At 41.3% G+C, this 24,741-nt stretch overlaps 1 protein-coding gene across 19 annotated transcripts in view; it reads left to right on the forward strand.

The window, feature by feature from the left end:
• Positions 1-24,741, forward strand: part of BANP (BTG3 associated nuclear protein) — a 140,948-nt gene that overhangs the window by 22,851 nt on the left and 93,356 nt on the right. For 12 of the 19 annotated variants that reach the window (XM_023761090.1, XM_023761084.1, XM_023761080.1 and 9 more), the window contains 4 exons: positions 3,320-3,414; positions 7,826-7,964; positions 14,056-14,147; positions 17,467-17,666. In XM_023761090.1, coding sequence (XP_023616858.1) covers positions 7,895-7,964; positions 14,056-14,147; positions 17,467-17,666 — 362 coding nt within the window. In that variant the 5' untranslated portion in view covers positions 3,320-3,414; positions 7,826-7,894. The remainder of the gene's footprint in view (positions 1-3,319; positions 3,415-7,825; positions 7,965-14,055; positions 14,148-17,466; positions 17,667-24,741) is intronic. The other 7 variants (XM_006097337.3, XM_023761086.1, XM_023761083.1 and 4 more) reach the window with 2 other exon arrangements.

The raw sequence follows: 24,741 nt of genomic DNA on the forward strand, positions 1-24,741 counted from the left end.
GCAAGGAGAACCTGAGGGGCATTGTGAGGTGCTGGCTGGTGGCTTCAGGGTTCTGGGAAAGCCATCCTGAGTAAGCAGAATGCCTTCAGAGGGCTCTAAACAAATGAGGGACAGTCTGACATGTGTTTGATGTGATCCTGAAAGCCTTTTAACCAGGCATTGGGAATAATTAATGGTGTAAAGGCAGAGCAGGAAGGCCCTTGTGAAGTCTGGTGCACGACTCCAGATGAGCCCATGCTTATTGAGAGAATTTGCCCATAGATGGGACACGAGAGAGAGAAAAAAAACCAAGGACTGAAGGTTTTTGGTCTAAGCAACTGGTGTTACCATAAATTGAGATGGAAAGTCTGGGAGGAGCAGTTGGTTGTGGGGTATCGGGTTCAGTTTGGTACCTTGCAGTTGGGACTAGATACCCAGAGGAACTGTCCAGCAGGCTATCTGTAGTTTACGTCTGAGGTCTGAGTTGAAGGGTGAATCTGAGCCATCAGCACATAGATGGTATTTCAGAATGATTGAGAAGAGGTCCAGCACCTGGCCCTGGTCCTTCCACATCAGGGAGATCATGCACACCTTCAGAGAACCTCTGCAGGACAAGGCCAGGAGAGGAGCCAGGCCAAGAAGGCGAGGGAGGGAGGCTGGCTGTGGAGGAGGTGGGAGTGAGCCCTGGGCAGGTGCTTGTGGTGGGCAGGGCAGGCTGGATAGGGGCAGTTTGGTCAGTGGAAAAGCCAGAGTCTGATTGACTGGCTCTAGAGAGAATGTGAAGGGAGGAAATGGAGACACGTGTACAGGCAACTCTTGGGAATTCTGCTCTGAAGGGGAGGTGGGGAAGTAGCAGTGCAGTGTGTATTGGGAATGACCTGGGAGGCAGATGGTAAGGGACTCGGAGAGAACTGCTGAAGTGCGGGAGCCCCTGGTGGTAAAGAGGGGAGGGCATACCAGTATCTTTGGATAGGAGCAAGGCCAGGTGGTGCCCATAAGCAGCCACGGGTGGGGTGGCTAAGTTCAAAGGAACTGATGGGGAAGAGAAAGCACTGAGGAAGGAGGAGCTGGGGTTTGGAAGGGAGAGGAGAAAGTATGACACAGTGGTCCAGGAGAATGAAGTGTTCAGGGAAGGGCTGCTTTGTGTCTGCAGCCTCGGACACATCAGCACTAGTGGTCATGGCTGTGTGTGATGGATGCACACAAGTTGTAGGTTATATACTTGTTACTTTGTTTTAGAAGAACAATTTCACAGGTGATAAATGAATATGGGCTTATAGAAAATTCAACAATCCTGAAGGATCAAGAATGAAAGTCAGCTCATATTGTCTATATTCCTTCCCTCATGGGTAACCTTCAGTATGTATCATTTCAGACACACATGGACATGTGACTACACATACATGCATTTTTAGAAAACAGAATAGGGATCATATACTGTTTTGCAATTTTCCTTTTACGTTCCTTTCTGTTAGTAGTATATTCTGGAGACCTTTCCATTATGGTTCATGCAATCAAACCACTTTCACTGACATTAGTGTCTACAGTATTTTATAATAGGGTGTACTTTCATTTACCACTCCCCTAAGATTGAGCACTTAGGTTGTTGATTCGGTTGGTGGGCTCTTTTTTCATGTGCACCCTAGAAGAGGCTCTCTTCAGCCACTTGAGAGGTTAGGATTCAGGATTTTATGGTGAGTTTGGAGTATTTTCTTAAGCCACTTGTAGAACTTTTAGAAACCAGGAAAAAGCTTGAATTGGGCCCTTGAAAACTTTCCACTAGCCTTCTCTGAGAGACATTTATTTAACCTGGAAGCCTTGGATCATGAATGGGCTTCAGGGTGGCTCATGTGACAGAGTCCAAAATACGTTAGTTTAAAGCAGGGTTCTAACTAGTCATTGCCATTAAAGACATTATTGAACATTAATCTCAGTCCAGTTGTTTTATTATATTAAGACTGGACTGTCTCCAGGACTTCTGAGAAATGGCAAATTTAATTTGCCAAAATGGCAACGGCATGTATTGCTCTGTTCCAGTTTTCTTGGGCTTGTTGCCCTACTTTTCTATTCAAGCCTTCACTGTTAGCAGAAATTTAAATGACTCTTTATCCTGGCCAGAGAATCATTTTGAGTAAACAACTTGGATAACGTATGTTGTCCTCATTTGGAAGAGGTTAAGATTCAGGATTTTATGGTGAGTTTGGAGTATTTTCTTGAGCCACTTGCAGAGCTTTCAGAAATCAAGAAAAGGCTTGAAAAAGGCCCCTGAAAACTTTCCACTAGACCAGTGGTTCTCAACCTTCTGGCCCTTTAAAACAGTTCCTCATGTTGTGACCCCCAACCATAAAATTATTTTCGTTGCTACTTCATAACTGTAATGTTGCTACTGTTATGAATCGTAATGTAAATATCTGATATGCAGGATGGTCTTAGGCGACCCCTGTGAAAGGGTCGTTTGACCGCCAAAGGGGTCGCGACCCACAGGTTGAGAACTGCTGCACTAGACCTTTATGAGAGATAGGTATTTAACCTGGAAGCTATGGATCCAGAGCCATCATGAATGGGCTTCAGGTGTATCACTTAGGTTAAGCTTGGCTGCATGTGACAGACTGCAAAATATACATTGTTGTAAAGCAGGTGGTTGTTTATTTTCCTTATGAGAAAGTCTGAGACAGGCAGTCCAGGAGGCGTGGCAGCTCCATAGATGTGAGGACCCAGGCTATTTCCTTCTTGTTCTTTGCTCCAACGTTCTAGCTCTTGTCCATCCTCATCCCTAGAGTCTAGCAGCAGCAGGAGGGCTATGGTCACTGCCAGCTTTCTTTTGATGAGGTGCTGGCGCTGCCATGCACCGTGTCTGAGCTCATGTTCCATAGGCTTAAACTTGGCCAGGTAGCCACAGTGTGCTGTAGGAGAGGTGGGAGCTTTCCTTTGGTGCCCACATGGCCCTATAAATTAGGGCTCTTACATTGGTATTGGTGAAGCCTGTGAAACTTGGTAGAGTTTTGTCTGTGCAAATATCCAGGGAAAGGGTCCATGGTTTTTTGTTTGTTTGTTTTTAATTAAATTCTAAAGCAGACTGTGACTCTAAAATGTTTTAAATCTATCAAGTCAAAGATCAGTTGGGTGGTATCTAACCGAGGACTACCACCTTCATTATAGAGTTCAGTGTATCCCTTTAATAATTTTTGCTTTGGTTTTTAATTTGGAAAAAAGAAGACTGAGATTATGGCATGAGTAGCTTTGATCTTTAAACTCACCACCAGTTAACCACCACGTAACTTAGAGGTCATCTTCAGAGGACACACATTTAGCACGACACCTTATTTCCTTATCCTGACAGGTGCTCTGGAGCAGTTGCTGAGGATGAAGGTGGAAGAAACTCCCAGTGTTCAGCACAGGCACCAGGTTCAGAGAATATTACTGGATATAACTGAGGTTGGAATTGAGAATGTCCCCCACAGTTTATGCCTAAATATTTAGTTGTGTTATGCCTAAATATTTAGTTGTCTGGACATCTTCAAAAAGTGTGTGGTGTTTTGTTTTAAATTTTGAAAAGGTGATAAATGCACTTGATAAAAAAATGCAAATAGTATAAAAGGGTGAAAAGTAAAAAATAGTTTTCTTTTTACTCTTTATGTTCCGGAGAAATCCTGTACATATTTTTATAGCATTTTTTTTTAAAGTATGTTGTGCACATCCTGCCCCATTTATATTCGTGTAATACTGCATCTTGGGAGTTGTTCTTAGAGATATTTGCCTCCTTTTACATTTATTTGAAATTCCATTGTTTGGCTGTGCCATACATTTTGTTGTTGTTGATGTACATTTAGGTTGCATCCGTTCTTTTGCTGCTAAAAGCAATGCCTTAGTTGTGTTTTGTTTTGTTTTTTGGTATGTAGATCTATGTACAGATATATGAATCTATGTGCTGGAAGGATTCCTGAATAGGGAATGACACGGTCAAGGCTGTGTCCAGTGCATTTTGATAGCTATCTTGCTTGTTGTTCTCCAGGGTTATACTCCCACCAGAAGTGCAGGAGAGCTATTTTTCCTATTTCCCGATACTCTTCCAGTACAGTGTACCACACTGAGTGTTGCTTTGGTTTTCTTTCTTAGCATCTCCTGTTACACATATGCTGGATCTTCTTTGTCACTATGCTACTTTTTCTTGAACTTTTCATTTCTTTTTAATTAAAAAAAAATCCCTCCTCTTGTTTTTCTGAAGGCATAATTTATTGTTTATTTGCTCTTGGATTCCTTCTAATTTTCACTTCCAAAACTGTTTTGCCTTTGTTTCTAACCTTTTCTGAGTTCTGTCACTTCATTTTTGAGCTTTTCTCATGATGGTTTATGGTTAATAGTACCATATCATTTCCTTCATGTACTTTAACTTGTTTTGAAATATTAGATTAGCATTTTTCATCTATTTTGGTAACATGTCTTTTTAGCCAGTTTTCACTGACTTCAGTGATGTTGCTGTTGTTGTTGTTGTTCTTCTTCTTCCTCTTTCTCTTCCTCTTCTTCTTCTTTCTTCGAAGCAGGGAGAGGGAGAGAGAGAAACATCAATGATGAGAGAAGAAACATTGATAACATTGGTCGGCTGCCTCCTGCACGCTCCCCACTGGGGATCGAGCCCACAACCCGGGCATGTACCCTGACCAGAAATCGAACTGTGACCTCCTGGTTCATAGGTCAACCCTCAACCTCTGAGCCACACAGCCCAGGCTATTTTGCTTCTTATTCTCTTTTAATATATATTATCTTTTCATCAATTGGACCTCAATTTTTTTTTGTTTATTTTGATGTGGAATTAATTTTCCTGACTATTTAGAAGGGAGGCTTGATTTAGAATAGTTTTTCTAAATTCAGTGTTCTAGAGCTCTTATTTTACATGTTTTTTAGGAAGTCTTAAAAAAATGTAGCAGTTCATTTTCTGAACTCTCCTGGCTCTGTTTTTCTCTCCCACCTTTAATTAGACTTTGATTTGTCTCTGTCATTGTTTTCCCTGTCCTGTATATTTTGTATTCTGTTTTCAGTCATTTTGTTTCAGTGTGTTTGGCTTAAAGGGAGCTTTGGATGATGATTATTTTTAAAAAATATATATTTTATTGATTTTTTACAGAGAGGAAGGGAGAGGGTTAGAGAGTTAGAAACATCGATGAGAGAGAAACATTGATCAGCTGCCTCCTGCACACCTTCTACTGGGGATGTGCCCGCAACCAAGGTACATGCCCTTGACCAGAATTGAACCTGGGACCCTTCAGTCCGCAGGCCGACGCTCTATCCACTGAGCCAAACCGGTTAGGGCAAGGATGATTATTTTTAAGAGTTCCTGGACCCCAGAATGTTCTAGGCCTCTGGACTTTATTGCAGACCTCTTGCATTTGTCTGCTCTGGGACTGTGCTCACTTCCTGGTTTCAGCTGCTGTTCTCAAATTGACACATTACTTCTCTGCTCCCTGCTTCTACCATGATGATCTTGTCGCTGTCACTGGTGTGTCCCCACTTGCTTGCATTTTGGGGTTTGTTAGGAAGAAATCATCACTCAGTTCTACTATAGACATTGGCCTGGTTTTGTTATCCTAGCTGCTCCATGTGTTTTTATGGGGGGATTTGAGGAGACTAAAAATGTTTTAGTAATGGACTCAGTCAAAGTTGCTCTGAGATCTTTTGTTTCTCATCCAGATTGGTGGTTATCAATCTCTTTTTTGTTAAGGACAGTTGATGTTTTCTCACCTCATTCAGTCTTGTATGAAGTGATCATACATTTGATTAGATGTTTACAAAGGAAGACTTAAGAGAGGAGATTTGTTCCTCCTACAAATTGTCTTCCCTATGAAATTCTGGAGCTACCATTTAAGCTGTAGAATTTAAGTCTGGACAAAAGAGAAGAGGAATCATGTTATTTATAGGATTTAAGAACACATGTGAAACCTGCAAATTAATTTAATGCTCATTGGAGCTTACCATTAAAAGTTGCTGTCAGGAGATTCCGACTTGAAACTAGATGATCTGAAAATTGTAAGTTATCTCTCTGCTGCTCCACAGGAGCCATGTAGGGATGGTAAGTACTTACTGATGAAAGGAGCTGTGCTGTAGAGTTGAGTGTATGGTTACGGCCCTCAGGGAACATATAGTCTAGGTGGGAAAATAATTTCTTTTGTAAGTAATTACTTGTAAATACATAATCCAATATAATAAAGAGGTAATATGCAAATTGACTGTAATACCCTCACAAGATGGCCACCCCATGTGGTCACAAGATGGCCGGCAGGGGAGGGCAGTTAGGGGTGACCAGGCCAGCAAGGGAGGGCAGTTAGGGGTGACCAGGCCAGCAGGGGAGGGCAGTTAGGGGTGACCAGGCCAGCAGGGGAGGGCAGTTAGGGGTGACCAGGCCGGCAGGGGAGAGCAATTAGGGGTGACCGGGCCAGCAGGGGAGGGCAGTTAGGGGCAACCAGGCAGGCAGGGGAGCAGTTAGGCGTCAATCAGGCTGGCAGGGAAGTGGTTAGGGGGTGATCAGGCTGGCAGGCAGAAACGGTTAGGGGCAATCAGGCAGGCAGGCTCCCAACTCCTAAACCGGCAGTCGACATCCCCCAAGGGGTCCCAGATTGGAGAGGGTGCAGGGCTGGGCTGAGGGACACACCCCCCAAACCCCCCCCCCCCCCCCCCGCCCCAGTGCACGAATTTCATGCACTGGGCCTCTAGTATAAAGTATAATAAGATAAAAAATATTACAGTGACATTGATTACTGAGTTCTTCAGGACCTTCTCTTTTTCAAGTACTATATTTGGATCTCTGATCGAGAGATCATATTTACAATGATATGGCCTCATTTTTGTTTTGGAAAATAAGGTCTCTCTAGGCCTAATCAAAGTGTTTCAGGATCAGGGAGAAAATAACTGACTCTATTCCAGACACAATGTTAGGCTCAGGGATGACAACTCACACCAGAGGTGGCCCTGCCCCAGAAGATGCCCTGTGAATAGGATGGCAGTGCTCTTGGGCATAGCAGTGGGCTGTGTTGCAGTTCAGGTCTGTGCTGGAAGCCAAGGGGAAGCAAAACAGAGGCGCTCAGAGAGGGTGGATTTGAGTAGGAGAAATGGGGTATGGGGATAGCCTTGGCTGAAAGGTCCATTAGGTAAACTTTGGGAGGTGAGAGTTTTATTACTGGTGGAAACAACAGTGCGATGGTTTTCTGGGGTGTGTGAGCTGAGACCCCACGGGGAGCAGGTGGAAGATAGGATGTATTCTGTGGGCAGTAGGGGACTGTTGGAGACTTTTGGCTTGGGGATGATGTGTTTAAGCCATTTTAGGAAGGTGACTTTAAAGGTAGTGTGAGTAATGGATTGATAAAGTGAGAGGCTCTCAGGTAGGGGCTAGACAGAAGCAATGAGCATTTTTTGGGCTGTTTCTCAATTCTCCAAAAATGCTAACCTTTTGGTGGTTTGGGGTAAGAAGAACCCTATATTAAAAACAAAATTTGTGGACATCTGATATTCTCTCTTTATTTTTGTTTTTATTATTCTCACCTGAGGATATGTTTATTGATTTTAGAGAGAGGAAAAGGAAGGGGGTTGGGAGAGAGAGAGAGAAAGAAAGAGAAAGTGAAAGAAACATCCCTATGAGAGCAAAACATTGACATGTTCCAGGGATAGAATCCACAACCTAGGTATGTGCCCTAACTGGGAATCGAACCCACAACCTTTTGGTGCACAGGATGACGCTCCAACCAACTGACCCACCTTGCCAGGGCCTGATGTGCTCTTGAATATATATAGTCAGCAGTTTTCATTTCACAGGTCACAATCATTAATCTCCCTCTCTGCTCTTGTGTTTGTTTTGTAGGTGACAGAATCCTAGCCCTGTGTGAGTTTGATTCTTGCTTGTTGACTGGCCCCTCTTCTCTCCTTCTGGATGATGTCAGAACAGGATCTGGCGGATGTGGTGCAGATTGCAGTAGAAGACCTGAGTCACCATCACCCAGGTATGTGAGAGCAGATGGACTTTGTTCTCTCTATTTTTTAAAAATCCAAAAGTGCGCCCAGCTGGTGTGGCTCAGTGGTTGAGCATCTACCCATGCAGGAAGAGGTCACCGGTTTGATTCCTGGTCAGGGCACATGCCCCATGTATGGGGTCAGTCCCCAGTGGGGGTAGCGTGCAGGAGGCAGATGATCAATGTTGATTCTTTCCAGTTGATGTTTATATCTATCTCCCTTCCTCTCTCTCTCAAATAAAAAAGACCATATTTAAAATAAAAATAAAAATCCAAAAGTGCTTCCAGAAGTATCCTTTAGTCTTTTAAAGAAAGAGAAAAAGTGATGCATGCACTGTGTGAAAGGTCCATTCTCAAATGGGTAGCCTTCTAGCACCTTGTCCGCTCTTCCCTCCTCTGATGTGCACAGGCACTTACAGTCTCTGCTTCCCTCTTCCTTCCCCCACCTGTAGGGGCCTCTGTGACAGCTTAGTTCCTTGTAATTTCCTCCTTTTAAAATTTACTATTGTAATGGTCATGGAAATGTTACCATGTTGATATGTCCCAATTGACTGCATTTATGTGACAACTACATGGTATTCCATTTATAGGTGTCCCCTCATTTATTGAACTTTCCTCTTGTGGGTGGCATTTATATTTTTTGCACTGTTTCTATTTCATAGAAACCCCTGCAATAAAGATCCCTGTAAGTATATCTTGGAAAATCTTTTTTTTATGGTAAATTCCAAGCAGAATTGCTTTGTATGTTTACAATTTTGATAAGACACTGACAGATTTCCCAGAAATGTTTTACTGTGTTACTCTTCCATCTGCTGAGTGAGAACAACTATTTTCCTACACTTTGGCTAAGGCTGGTAATTTTTCTTATTGATGTTAAAAGCATACATCTACTTTGAAACCTTAACTAAATATTTGTTTTAAGAAGGCCCCTCATAAAGGAAACCCTAAATTTCAAGAACTTCAGTTATGAAAAAGCTTTGTCTACACTTTTACTTGTAAAAGGATTTCTCAGTAGGTTTCCTCTTTTTTTTTTGCCTTAAAGTTTTAAGTGTTTTATATATAGTTACAAGTGCACATAATTAAGTCACTGAATGTCTGTTGCCTGTTTTTCCCTTTTAGAATAGTGAAATTGAAATACTGAATTGTTTTTCCAATATAAAAGAGAATTTTCAGAAATTTCATAAGAAAGCATGATGTCTATCCTGTATGATCTATTTGATATGTTAATTGGGAAACATTTCATTTGGAAATTAGTTACGATACAGAAGGGGAGAGTAATATAAATAATTTGGGGATTAAATGAGTGGTCATAAGGAAATGAAGTGTTTCATTTCAGGAATATTTTTTGGTCAGTTTCCCCCTTATTTTGCTTCTGATTTTTTTTTTCACAGATAGGATTCTGTTTTATTTGTCACCATTGAAAGTCTAAATTTTAAACAGATTCTTAGATTTGGGGCTCCTATCCATCAGCTTGTTCAAATTTAGCACCTGACTTATCCCTAGTAGTTTTATCGGAGCTGTGACCTTCACCACGAAGCTCCATGAGTTTTCCCAGTTCAAACTTGGGCTTCAGCATTTTTACTTTTCTAACAAAGACATCATGGAGTGGATAAATAGGTTGGCAAACCTTTCCTCTATCTTTTCCCATGCCGTCTGGAATAAACTTATTGATCACTTCTATGACGTCATTTGTACTTCTCAGGTCATGATTTCCATCATCATCTTCTGGATTTGGTGGACCTGTTGATGCTGAGCACAGGAGGTCTTCCGAATCTGATAGTTGTGATTTTTTAGTAAAACCAACATAGAATAGATGAAGCAAATAACCATTGGTATTATGACATCAACATGAGCTTCAGTCATGCTCTTTCATTTTGTCACGGGTAAGATCCATGCTGTGGAAATCAGTGGTTTTGTCCTGCACATTTAGTAATTAGCTTGAATTTTCTAACTGCAATGTCATCATTCTGCAGATCAGTTTGGCTCACTTCAAAACCACGACCCTTGAGACCATCAGATGTGATTTTGGTTCCTTGACTAGTTTTTGTGACATTTCTTTTTTTTTTTTTTAATTTATTTTATTGATTTTTTACAGAGAGGAAGGGAGAGGGATAGAGAGTCAGAAACATCGATGAGAGAGAAACATCGACCAGCTGCCTCCTGCACACTCCCCACTGGGTATGTGCCCTTGACCAGAATCGAACCTGGGACTCTTGAGTCCGCAGGCCGACGCTCTATCCACTGAGCCAAACCGGTTAGGGCGTGACATTTCTTATATTGAACACAGCTGGTGCTTTCACATGACACTGATCTTTCTTAGAAAAGAGTTCACCCATTTTCTTGGCTCCCTTTTAGCCGCATAGTGACCTGTGCACCTGGCCTCCCCTGTGTTTGCCCCTGACGCCTTTTGTTTAATTATTGCCAACTACCATGGTGCTGCTCAGAGAGCCAAAAGCTGCTTCTGATTTTTTTAGTAAGAAGCACTATCACCTATTAACTGGCAAAATCAAGAGCTTCATCAGATCATTGAACAAAGTTGGGCATATGAGTGCAGCTATTCAACTACAATTTTCTCTGTAAAAACTAACCGATTTGTTTAGAGCTAGTACTTATAGCCCTGACCTCATTAGCACCACACCTTAGAAACCTTTGAACTTAAAAAGAAGCAGCGCTATCACTGTATATAGCAATTCAAAAAATATCCGTGTTTATATTTTGGTAGGTGAACAACAGTTTCTTTAGAAAGCACACACTGCAATGTTATAAAAGAGAAATGTTCCAGTCACATAAAATTTAAGCACTTTTAGAACTATTCAAATTCTGATAGCTGACTTCCTACATAAATCCCCTCTCTGTAGATTATAGTCCAGGAAGGCATAGAGAAGTCATTTCTAATCTTGTTTTGTTCCATCTCTGTTCCTTAAATAACTGGGAATTATAGTTTATTGACTGTTTAATGAGAACCTGTATGCAAGGCTCTCTGAGGCCTTTATGGGCAGAAAGCCTGCAATTTCTGACTCAAAAGAACTTGCACACACCCAGCAAATACCATGGTGCATTACACATGTTTGGAGTCAGAATGGGTTTAAGATTGAGATTATTTTTTCCTCATCTCTAAAATATGACCTTTGTGAAATTTAAAAGTAGTTAAGCAAGTAGAAGAAACAAAAATTTCCCATAATCCTAGTAATAGAACTGCTTTTAAAATGTTGGCATGTATGTCCTAATTTCCATTTAAAAATAAATGTTTAGGTTTTGGTTTTGCATGTACTCACCATACAGCTGCACTTACTTCACTTGTCTGCTTGTAACTTTCTTCAGACCTATCATTCCAGGTGATTGTGATGGCTTTAAAATGAGTATTAAGCTCTGGCTGGTTTTGCTCAGTATCTTTACAATTTCCATAGAGCATTGGCCTTTGGACTGAAGGGTCTTGGGCTCGATTCTGCTCAAGGATATGTACCTTGATTATAGGCTCCATCCCCAGCCCTGGGTCGGGGCTGTGTATCTCTCACATTGATGTTTCTTTCTGTTTCTCCGCCTCCCTTCCACTCTTTCTAAAAGTCAAGGAAAAAATATCCTCAGTGAGGATTAACAAATAAAAAAGAGTATTGAGTTCTTTAATATAAATCTAAAAGCAATGCACACAAAATTATAATAAGCAATGCAACAAAGGACAAAGAAGAAAAGAAACTGTAGTCCTGCAGCCAATCGGAAGTTATTGGTAAATTCTGGTGCCGGTGCCTGTGCTGTCTGCCAGGGACACATCTCCTTTTACGCATCTGCTTCATTGTTCTTTGCTTCCAGCCTGAGGTGCTTCACGCTGCCAAGGGGCATGGAGTCGTCTTTTCTGTGGTGACAGGAACCAGCTGTGTGGCTCTGGACAATCACTTAACCTCTCTGAACTTGTTTTCTATTCAGCAAATTAAAAGGATCAAAATGATTGCCAAGGTTTCTCTCTGTCTTCCTAGTCCTGGTATAATTACCAGTTTTCTATAGAGGTGACAAAAGTTTTGGGAACCTGTGTTTTGGTAACCACAAACACTTTTAGATGTGGATTTTCCCCCTTTTTACTTAATTAAATAAACATTCATTTTTATTTTTGTGGAGGTAGTCAAGGCATTTCCTGCCACACAGGATCCACTGTGCAATGATCTTAGGTAGGCAAGATGCCTTTTGTTATTGTCAGTCCTTGGCTGGTTCCTGCGGAGGAGCTTTGGGTAATCACCTCTGGGAGATCACTTTACTACTCCTGCCTAGGAACTACGAAAGGTTTGTGTTTGAGTTATGGGTCTATGCAGTATCTTTATACTTAAGAGTTTTGAGATGAATTATCGAGTATGTATAAGTTTAAAGGCATTGACACTTTAAAAAAAATTGAGATCTTATTTGGAATATCAAGATATACAGCCTGTTGAAGTGGCGGTGCTTTGATTGAGATGGGGCCTGGGCCATAGTGACCTGTGCACTCAGCTTCCCTTGTGCTTGCCCTGACCCTCCCTGAGCAGATGAGACATCTAATGCCAGCCAGATGCGCTGTGTCCACAGCTGTGGACAGCCTTTTGTGAGGGGCTGGGGGGTTCTTCCTTTGGTGGTGGTTGCTGTGCCACAGCATGAGCAGGTATTATTTCCAGCACCCGTGTGGGCCTGGTGGAAGAGGGATAGATTTCTTTGAATGGAGGTGGTTGAGCACAGGGAAGATTGGAGGGGGAAGAGCTGGGACTGTCAGACATCATTGTCCAGGTGAGGCAGGCATCTTCTGTCCACAGCGAGTTTATCCTGCTTGATTGTAGCATGGGGTGCATTTGAAAGGAGGTCTGATGATATGCCAAAGTGGTCAGGCTCCATAGTTTATTCTCCATGGGTGGATACTCCCACAAGTGCTACAATAAGTGCAATTCTGTGTACACATGTATATATACACAATATTATAATATACATGCTGTGTGTGTGTGTGTGTGTGTGTGTGTGTATATATAACATATGTAATGTATATTCTCATATACTGGTATGCATTTCTGTAGAATAGATTCACAAACTTATATTACTGTTAAAAAGTGAGTTAAAGCCATTAACTGGAGGGCTGTCCACATTACATTGTTAAGTGAAGATGAAAGATGCGGATAGATCTGATATAAGATGGCCTTGGCCCTCTGGTATATATGTAATATGTTTATCTCCATGTGTGAACTTGTAGAAAGAGGTGAGGAGAAATATATCAGGCAATTATCATTGGTAATTAAGGCAAGGAGAGGAGAAGGAAAAAAATACTGTAGCAAAATGGAAAAGTACTCACGGTATCATATTCAATAAAAAATGACTATGATATTCTATCTATAATTGCTAATATGTAAATGTTTAGTGATTGACTAGGTCTAGAGCAAACTATCAGGAACAGAGAAACATGGTTTGCAGAAATGATGTGATTTATGGATAGTTGTGGTCTTTCATTCTTTGGCTATCTTTAATATTGTTTTTGTAGCTAATTTCCAATGAAAGGAAGGTGGTTGGGACCTGACCGTATTGTGACAGGCTTTGAATGTGAACTGAGTTGCTTATTTGTGGGGAAGCCATGAATATCAGCTGAGCATTGATGGGGAGGCATTGATTTCAGCGGCACTGTGGAGTAGCTTTCCATGTAACTTAGTATGTTAAGTTAGGGACTGTTTTGATGATCAACACCTAAGGAGATGTAATAGCCCAGATAGTTTTTAAATTTGAAATGAGGTAGCCAACAGACACGACTTTAAAATTGGGAAAATATCACTATTATTGATTTGGTTTTGTTATGCCGAAATTCAAACAGGGTAGCTGAATAGAACACTGAATGAGAATCCTGTAGTTTTGGAGTTGGGGAAATTATTTATCCAGTATCTCAGTTTTTCTTGAGATTAAGGAGAGATCCTATTTTCTCTCTGAGAATTTTAACTTAGAACTATGAAAAGGTAAAATATGAAACAGGTTGTACCATTTCTCCTTTTAACTTTAAGGTGTCAGAATGGTTTACTATTTTAATATTAAAACAGTCTGTAAAACTTTTCATATTAAAGTTTAAGTCTTTTGTTTCTGCTTTGGTTTTCAGTTGTACTGGAGAATCATGTAGTGACAGACGAAGATGAACCAGCTTTGAAACGCCAACGATTAGAGATCAATTGCCAGGACCCCTCTATAAAGGTAAAAATATAAATATATTTTATTATTTAGTTTCCTAGCACTGCCATAACAAATTGTCAAAAACTGCAGAGCCAAAAACAACAGGAATTTATCCTCTCACAGCTTTGGAGACCAGAAGTCTGAACCCAATGTGTGGGCAGGGCTGTGCTTCCTCCAGAGACTCTAGGGGAAGATCTTTCCTGCCTCTTCTGGCTTCTGGTGGCTCCAGATGTTCCTTGGCTTGTGGCAGCATCACTCCAATCTCTGCCTCCATCCTCACACTGCCTCTTCCCTATGTGTTGCTGTCTGTTTCACTTTCTCTTCTAAGGAAATTATTATTGAATTTAGGTGTCACCCTAATCCAGGAAGATCTCACCTCAAGATCCTTGACTTAATTACATTTACAGAGACCCTTTTCCAAATAAGATCACATTTATACATTCTTGGGGTTAGGATATAGATGTATTGTTTTTGGAGTCACCATTCAATCTCCTTAAAGAATCAACATTGTTTAGATTGAGATGCTGCCACATGAGGCATCTTCCTCTACAACCACAGACCTGTTGTGGACAGAAGGAAAGAGAACAATTTGTGTGGCTAATATTTCCCACTAGTGCCGAAGTACTTCTGTACCTACCATGTAAGTCACCTAAATTTCAGTTTACTAGAGGTGGTCTTGGAAACCACTGAGTCAATCAGTGATTTTGGATCTTTGGATTTACTTTTTTGGTTTAGTGTTTATGGAGTCATGGAGATAAATATCAGCACATGTGAGAAGTTTCAGCAATGCAAATGTAAACCATAGTGGCTTTTCATGTAATCCCTCTATTTAGAGACATTCATATCCCCCAAAACTTAACAATTTTGTTAAAAAGGGTAAGTAGTGTAAGCTTAAACATGTAGGTGATTTAAAAGTATATTCAGCCTGGCCGCCATAGCTCAGTGGTTGAGCATCAACCTATGAACCAGGAGGTCATGATTCGATTCCCATTCGGGGCACATACCTGGATTTCAGGCTTGATCCTTGGTGGGGGGCATGCAGGACGCAGCCGATTGATGATTCTCTCTCATCATTGATGTTTCTATCTCTTCTCCCTCTTCCTTTCTCTCTGAAATCAATAAGTGTATTTAAAAAATATATATTCACAGTTAAATTTCTGTTTCTGACTAGTGGTTAGAAGGTGTCTGCATTAGTAACACCAAATTATATTTTAAAATAAAATGCAGTTATCATTTTACCACTGGAGATACTCATTATAAACATAAATTGTACAGGAATTTATAAAGTAAAAGATGAAAGTGGGCTGGCCTCAGTCCTAGTTCCACTGTCAATAAGTTAAACTTCGGGCTATGGTTTGAATACTGCCACATTTGTGTACTATTTGGAAAAGTTTGCTCACCAAATTGCCAAGAACTCTTCTCTCCAATGAATAGATTTGAATGTGTATATATCACTTGTATATAAAAAGACATTAAGAATACTGTTCTCTGCTCTTTGTATCATGAATTTGTTTGATAATTGTTTTACTAGTACATAACAGTGAATTTTGCCCAAACCCTAGGTAGAATCATTTGTAATTTAGAGTTAAAATAATAAGGTTTTACTGTATTTTAAGAATTCCAGCCGAAGCTGTGGATAGAGCGTCGACCTGTGGACTGAAGGGTCCCAGGTTCGATTCTGGTCAAGGACATGTACCTGGGTTGCGGGCACATCCCCAGTGGGAGATGTGCAGGAGGCAGCTGATCGATGTTTCTCTCTCATCGATGTTTCTCTCTCATCGATGTTTCTAACTCTCTATCTCTCTCCCTTCCTCTCTGTAAAAAATCAATAAAATATATTAAAAAAAAAAGAAAAAGAATTCCAGAGCCAAGTGTTTGATGTCTTCAAATGATAAAGAAGAATGGAGTTTTAAGTGATTTTTATCTCAAGAATTCAGTGACCAATGGGTGGTTCCAATGGTGATATACATTAGGGTGAACCATGGAAGTTACCTCTTTGTAGATCATGGGTGATGGAATGTCAACTGTGTGTGCCTCTGGCCCCGGTCACACACTTGCTTCAATGTCCTGTTCTCCTGAAGTCAGGCAGTCACTGGGGGACGTGGAGGTTAGCCCTTGCTTTATACGTTAGCACTCATGATGAGTCTCATCAGGGGGTGTGATTGCTTGAGACAAAGTGAGTTGTTTGGACAGTGTGCAGGTTTTGTTTACCGCATTGCTGCCACTTACTGTCACGTCTACAGGCAGTTAGACAAATGCATTTAACTTCTTCACAAGATGACCTCAGTCTGTTGAAAATGCACTGAATAAGAATATCCATATTTTTCTTCTCCCAGACCTCGATGCCAGCTACATGATGTGATATGGCTCTAATTTTGCTGTTTTTGCTTCAGATTAGAAGGGCAGCAGGCCCTCGGAATACTGTAGGCCAGCAGCAGTTAGATGGCATGTCCTGTCAGTCAAATGGAGGCTGGCCTTTTACTGTGGGCAGAGAAGCAGAGAGAAAGAGGAAAGGCAGAGTCTTCATTATTTTCAGCTGTTGGTTCTCAAGCCAGCCTTTCTACTAAATTGAGCTATTGGATACTTTATGAACTTGCTTCTAACTAGCACTCTGAATCCTTCTACTAGCTGGTGAGATCGGTTTAGGGTGTTTGCTGCACAGTGGAAGTCTTACCTGAAAACATGCTTCTGTTTGTATTCTTGTCAACTCACGGCAGGAATGGCAGTGTGGGAAGTGAAGAGTTTTCCTGTCTGGTGTGTGTATTTAATCTGTTTCTTGGGTCTGGAGTCATGTATGTCACTGCTTACTGTGATCAATTGGAATTAGTAATTGGGACTTGGCTCAAAAGTGATAATCAAGTGTGAAGCTGCTCTTCATGTCAACCACTAGGTGGCAGGCATGCTATTTGTAACTTTTTTTTTTTTTTTTTTTTAACCAAATTTCAACAGGGCAGTGGGGATTATGTGAATGTGCAGGACTAGTAATTTCCATGCTGTTTTAATGTTACAGGTAAATGTGTTTTTATAGTTAGAAAGATGTGACTAGTTTTTATGTGTAAATTTACTGATTAATAGAAGAACATCCTGTGTTCTTATCATATGGACTTAAACGTTACTAAGAATCACAACTACACATAGAAGTAAAACAAGGATTTAAGTAGTCACATTTAAATATAAGAGGTTGAACTTGTTTACTCAAATGTTTCTGGCATGTAACTAAAGAGCTAACGTGCAGGATTGTCCTATCAGAGTAGATGTGATTCAAATTAGGAAATAACCATTTGAGGTTCCTTAAAGTTCAAGATATCCCTTCTGAAGTTTTTCTTTTTTTCACTTCCAGTCCTTCCTGTATTCCATTAACCAGACAATATGCTTGCGATTGGATAGTATTGAAGCCAAGCTGCAAGCTCTTGAGGCTACTTGTAAATCATTAGAAGAAAAGCTGGATCTGGTCACAAACAAGCAGCACAGTCCCATCCAAGTCCCCATGGTGGCGGGCTCCCCTCTCGGCGCAACACAGACGTGCAACAAAGTGCGATGGTAAGAACAGACGTGTGGGCCGTGGTCACTTCCTCACCCAGGCTCCTCTGTGCGGTTACCCAAATTGTAGTACACATGAGGGCATCTGCCTCTAGCTTCACGGCACCTATTTCACTTAGACCAGTGGTCGGCAAACTGCGGCTCGGGATCCACATGCAGCTCTTTGGCCCCTTGAGTGTGGCTCTTTCACAAAATACCACGTGCGGGCACCCCACGTAACAGTGTGATTGAAACTTCGTGGCCCATGCGCAGAAGTCGGAAAAAAACGTATATTATGTTTATAGGGGCCAAAGAGCCCGCATGTGGCTCTGATCTGCAGTTTTCCGACCACTGACTTAGACTCAAACTAAACACGTGATACCCTGCTGGACTGGCTTGGAGTCATCCTCACATTTTCTTTCTGACATGAACCAGACTGGTGCATCTTTTCTGTGAAATTCACCCATCACATCTTGGAAGATGTGCATTTGTTTCTTTGTTGTTGTTTTTCTATCTGGCGAGTCTTTAGATATTTTTTCTCTGTATTAGTATTTATAAATTTTATTTGAGTATATCAAACTTTTTCCATTCATGTCTGTAGTTTTTTTAAAATCCTCGCTCAAGGATACTTTCTCCATTGATTCCTTAGGCCCATTTGCATTTGTTGTGAATGATCTGTTGGGAAGTCTAAGTATAATCTCACAGCCCGAATGCAGACACCGTAAAGGTCTTTTCAGTAACGAGGCCTCTGGGTGATAAGATGTTCACTGAAATACCACTCTCTCTTCTCTTTGGAGGCTGCGCGGGGCCCAAAGACAGCCCCACCTGCAGGGCCTGGTGCGGCCTCTCAGCTGCAGGGCCCACTTTTGAATCTCTCTCTGCATACTGAAATCCACTCAACTGTTGATTATTTCTGATTAAAACTGGCCCAGACTGACCATGGTATCAGCTCTGAGAGTTATTCTCTTTAATCCCTGGAGCATAGGGGCAGTGGACTGCTGCCAACCTCAGCTGGTATTTTGGGTCCAGATTTTCAGATTCTACACCTGAATGAGATTCTTTAAATAAATCCAAGAAAGAAAGAAAGAAAATCTTTTTCTTTGATGTTAAAACTTAATTATTGTAATAAAAATGTGAGGTTACTTGGATGGGATCTCACCCACAGTGGTCTTGTAATTGAGGAATAGAAAAATGGACTTGAATTCTTTTAGGTAGGTGCTTTTTTCCTTCCTCGCAAGTGTGCCCATATTTGGATTTTGCTTATTGTAATTCTGGAATAGTGAGGTTTTGTTTCGCATTGGTATTGGGGAAGTCCGTATAGAGTAGGCTCTTCCTTTAAATGCCCAGCTATGAGCATTCCAGGAAGGGCCTTCATTTTATTATGTGGACTGAAGGGATCACGTGTATGGACAGGCACATTTATACTGTAGATCAGTGTGAAAACCCCTCTTTTGCACTTTCTTGAGATTAGACATAGAGCCATTTGAAGAAAGTGCATTAGTAGGACATAGCTGGGCCTGGTGTTGGCTTGATGGGGGTGCTGTCCTAGTTGAAGACCGAGCTGGAATGAGGAATTCCGGGCGGGTGGGGGTGGGTCGTGAGACATGAACTCTCGATTTATAGGTTGCCTCCCATACATGCCCCAACTGGGAATTCAACCTGAAAACTGGGTATGTGCCCTGACCAGGAATTGAATCTGCTATCTTACTACCCTGTGTCGTACAGGATGATGTTCCAACCAAATGAGCCACACCGGTCAGGGCACACAAGTGGTTTATTTTGATTGAGCTGAGATTGACATAACAAATTTTTATTTTTAAAAGCTTAGATATTTTTTTACAGCTTAGTGTGTTTTTATAATTATAAAACAATTGTAATAAATTAGAAGCTTCTTTAAAATCCTCTCAAAGTAAAAAGCAGATTTCTTTTTTTTTAAAAGCATATTTTGATTGATTTCAGAGAGGAAGGGAAAGGTAGAGAGGGATAGAAACATCAACGATGAGAGAATCATGATTGGCTACCTCCTGCACGCCCCATACTGGGGATCGAGCCCCCAATCCGGGCATGTGCCCTTTTAAATGTTGCTGGATATTTGTGGAAGGACTGTTCTGGTCTTTGAGCCTCCATGGCTCTGGGTAGAAAGAGGCCTCGCTCGCTCTGTGCATCTTGTTCTGGCATTGGAGCACTGGCCTGGGTCACCAGTATCCAGAGTGTTTCCATTTGGGGCATTGACCTTCTCAGTCAAAAGTATAGCATTTCATAAGCTTTAGAATGTGACAAACTCAGGGTAAGTTTGTTTGAATTGTGAGGGAATGGTGTGATCTCAGCAATGACAGACGTTTTAATTTTTCCTTATCAAATTTTGAATTTAAAAAATATTTTTATTGATTTCAGAGAGGGAGAGAGAAACATCAGTGATGAGAGAGAATCATTGATCGGTGCCTCCTGCATGCCTCCCCTACTGGGGATCTAGTCCACAACCGTGGCATGTGCCCTTGACTGGAATTGAACCTGTGACCCTTCAGTCCACAGGCTGACGCTCTATCCACTGAGCAAAACTGGTTAGGGCTGAATTTTTGATGTTTCCATTTAATTTTGTATGCATGTGATTTCTATTCCTGACTGGTCTACACTCCCTCACACACCTGCTGACTTTTGGTGACTTTGTTGTGATTTCCTGTACATGTTACAACTGAGTATTAACCAAAGAAAACATATAGTTTACACATATACACTTTATGAGTCATTAACATAATCTGATCACTCAAATTCAGTCTGATAAGCAGATAATAAACAGTCAAATGTTTTAATAGATTATGCATATTGTAATAATTCGGTGTACTTCCAGTGTTAGAATAACTCATATCTCATTGATTGGAATTGAGTTGAATCTGTAGGTTAATTTGGAGAGAATTGCTGGCTTGCTTTTGTTAATTGAGAGGTTTTCTTTGAGATAATTCACAAAAATTAGGAAGTTAATAGTATATCAGATTTCCTAAACTCAACTTGGTGAATAATTATTTTGAGTTTCAGAAGGATATAATCTAGTGAGGCTTAATTGTAGGTTGGAGGGAGGCAAAAACTTTCTCAAATAATTTTCAAATATTCTGGTGGAACTCCTCCCACCCCAGCTGCAAAACACAAAGTTGGAGGTCACTGTGTGAATAGAAATATCACCTGATATAGGGAATGAGTGGGAAGTTATTTGCAAATAATATAGCACTGTCTACAGTTTTAGTCTTACCTAAGGTTTGCTCCTAGTTTGGGTTAATATAAGTAACTCAGAATGTGAACTCCCTGAGGGTAAAGCATTTCTGCTGTGCCGGAGTGGCCTTCTCACTTACTGCCATTCAGGACAGTGTCGGTGATGGAAGGGGTCAGAGGGTTTGGCCTTTGGGCATTTTAAGTTATTTAAACTTGTCTTTGGAAGAGTAGTTTCTCCTCAAATAGGATGTGCTCTTAGTACCCATATGTGTAAGGTGAGGTTTAGACAAAGAACATAATTGTGGACATTCTTGATTATTTGATGTGACATGCTCATGTCCCCTCAGCCTTCAATGGTTGTTCAGTGAACATCTACAGACATGTCACTGTTGGTGATATTACAGACTTGGTGGCAGTTGTTTTCTTTAAAAAAATATTTTTATTCATTTCAGAGAGGATGGGAGAGGTAGAGAGAGATAGAAACATTAATAATGAGAGAAAATCATCGATTGGCTGCCTCCTGACTGCCCCACAGTGGAGATTGAGCCCGAAACCCGGGCATGCGCCCTGACCTGGAATTGAACCATGACCTTCTGGTTCATAAGTCGATGCTCAACCACTGAGCCACACCAGCCAGGCCAGTTGGTTTCTTATTTCCTGGATGAGCTTTTTGCTTGGATTAAATGCTTTTGGTACTTGTGGAAGTTTTCCTTGATCGTTGGAAATTGGATATAAGGAATGACTATGATGCTTATGCAAACCAGATTCTCCCAGGGAACTCCATTCTTCAAGGGGACTTAAGAAGTGTTTGTTTGGTTAAACCCCAGTGCACTGAAACTCTTGGGTAGGGATGGAGAATATAGGCATGACTCCTATACCTCTAGCAATTTCCATGGCAGACTTGTTAATTGATGTTGACCCATCCCTGTGAGCTTCAAACCTGAATCAGTGTGGTGTTTTCAGGTAAATGGAGCTGGCTCTAAATATTAAACTATTTTGGTTCTATAGGGTTTTCTCTGTTCCTCTGTTAGTATACAATAAGAGGTGTGTGTGTATATGTGAGTGTTTACATTTGGAATCCAATTATAAGTCATTGAAATCTGTATAGGATTTTAGCAGATTCTGTGTTAGAGTTTCTATGAAGTACTCTACGCACACAGTTCTTCTGTAGAGCGTTTGGGTGCAATCTCTGGTCCACCCCTTGTCCCAGGTCTGCATGTGTTTCTTGTTGGGCTCTCTGCATGGCAGATACTGACCTTGGAAATGTTGGCTGATCCTGCCCTGGTGTCCTTGCCTGCACTGGACCAGGTTATGGGCTCCACATTCTCTGGTTCAAGCCAAGGGGCTGCTTTTGTCCAACTTGTTTTTGGTTTTCCTTTTGTAATAAAAAGTGGCAAACACAAACTTGTGGAAAATAGTTTACATCCTACATTTTCCAAGTCTTTTATTTAAGTCCTTTTTTTTTTTTTTGCACAGATTTGAATAAAGCTCCTAAGTGTGCATTCAAATGATAGTCCATTTTTTGTGACTGATGGGTAAAGGGAGCAGAAAAGTTGATGTTTTAAAATAATAATACAGGTACTGTCACAAAAAACCGATGAGAAGTTGGCCACTTCCTAAGTGTAGCTTGGAAAATGTTTGCCATGACAACTCTGAAAGCTGAGGACACAAAATTGATTTAAAAACAAAGCAACTAAAATGCTTAAACACTGAAAAGGGTAAGTTGTAACAGTATTGAAATAGGATTATTCCTGCTGCTGACCAGCAAGTGGTTAAGAATATGAGAAATACTTGGTTTCAGATCCAGGCTCTATCATCTATAAATGATGAGAACCTGGGCAAATTCTTACCTTTTCTAAGCATCAGTTTTTCATCAGTAAAATGAGAATAAAAGTAGTAAGCTAGGGTTTCTGTGGATGAGATCACTGTAAACCAATAAAATCAATTTCAGATTACAATAAAAAATAAAAAGCACTTATTCAACCAAAAGGAGCTGTAACCCTGGAGACACAGATTCAGGTAACAACCTAAATTGTGTCTGAGACAAAGGGCAGGATAGCAGCGTTCCTGCCCAGGCTCTCAATTAGGTCCATTTTATGTAAATGAGGTATCCAATTGTGCAGTACTGAAAGTCAAAACCAGAGTTTCCCTACAGTGGCTGACTCTTCTGGTGTAAACAAACAAGGCAGAGCGAGGAGAGGGTCCTGGTATACAGAGAATGTGAGAAGCCCCTATCAGGAAGTGGCCACTAGGCTCTTATCTGTAATAATAAAAGTGTACTATGCTAATCAGACTGGACATCCTTCCGGACAACCTTCCGGATGAAGCCGGCACTGTGAGGGAAGCCTGGGTCCCGGGTGCCAGACAGAAGCTGGTACTGGCAGCCAGGGGAAGGAAGGCCTACTCTTGCATGAATTTCGTGCATTGGGCCTCTAGTTGTTTATAAAATTTGGGCCCTCAGTTGACCATAGGGAGTCCATTTTTAGCAGATAAATTTTTTCTCAGGATTCACATCAAATGAATCTTCCCAGGGTTCCCACCATGCATATAGGTGTTTAGTATTCCTTGATCTTCCTCAACCCTCTTATGTTTAAAAAATTAATAATATTAATGTTGGTTGTTCACTGTGTCTAATATTGACCAGGCTCTGTGGTACATGCTGGGCTCACAACAGTAAAACCACAGGATTCTAGGTCACACTCGGTTTAGTATCTTCAGAAATTGCACTGACAGCATCCATTCTAGGCCTTCCTCTGCATTGTGTTTGTAGGTTTCTGTTCTGGCTTGTGATCCTTAACCATTTTTCTTTTAGCTTCGGATTAGCAGCATGAGACCAAGGAAATCTAGAGGCATTAACCAGAGAATTGCACTCAGATATGAAGCTTATTCTTCCATTCACTCATGTCTTAACCCATAGGCTTGACCATGTAGTGGGCATTCACCTTAGCAGTTGTGATGTACCAGTGAATAAAACAGTCAAAAAGATCCCTGTACCTGGACAACCACATAACAAACTAAACTGTAATAACAGATGAGAAGGTGCTGAGTGTTGTGGGGAAACAGTGGCTAGAACAGATTTGTGCCTCTTGTATAGAGTTGTGTGTAATTTTGTTGTTGTTTTAAACCAGAAGCATTCATCAGAATTATCTTGGGAATTGTATTTTTTTTTTTTTTCAAAGTCCCAGGCTGTCTGGGGGTGGGCCGTAGCTTCCACAGGAAATCTGATATTTCAGAAGTTGGGGGCTGTAGACTATTGCTTCATTGATTTTGGTTAAGAATGTTGGCTCTGCTGCTTGAGGATTTGAACTCAAATCTAAGTATGTCACTTACCAGCTGTGTGGGCTTGGGCAGATTATTGACCTGTCTGTGCATTGCCCCCACAGGCTTCCAGGATTGAATGCCTCCTTTTACATGGAGCCCTTGGGGATGTCCTGCTGGGGTCCACGGGGGTCCTGCACTCACACTCACAGTCACTGTCCACAATGGGTGAATGGTCCTTGTTTCACCCATCATAGGTCACTGGGCCAAGTTCTAGGGCCTGCTTTACTTCCGATACTGTATTTAGGCAAGAGTGTTCAACTTGTGTAATTAGCATAATATTAGAATTAAAACAACCAGGATAGCCTATGGGGTCTAGCTATTTCCCTTTTCCTTAATTTTGATAAAGTTTAATACATACACACACACACACACACACACACACTAGAGGCCTGGTGCGTGCACAGGTGGGGTCCCTCAGGGTGACCTGCGGAGATTAGGCCCCAGCTCATGCCCCCAGCTTCGCAGCCCCAGCTTGTGCCCCCAGCCTTGCAGCCCCACAGAGGCCTGGCGCCACCCCCTCACCTGCTCCATCATCCCGCCTGCGGAATGAACCGGGGGCAGGGGGGGGGGG

This window comes from Myotis lucifugus, unplaced genomic scaffold, assembly GCF_000147115.1.
Source record: "Myotis lucifugus unplaced genomic scaffold, Myoluc2.0 scaffold_198, whole genome shotgun sequence".
NCBI classification, from domain to species: domain Eukaryota; kingdom Metazoa; phylum Chordata; class Mammalia; order Chiroptera; family Vespertilionidae; genus Myotis; species Myotis lucifugus.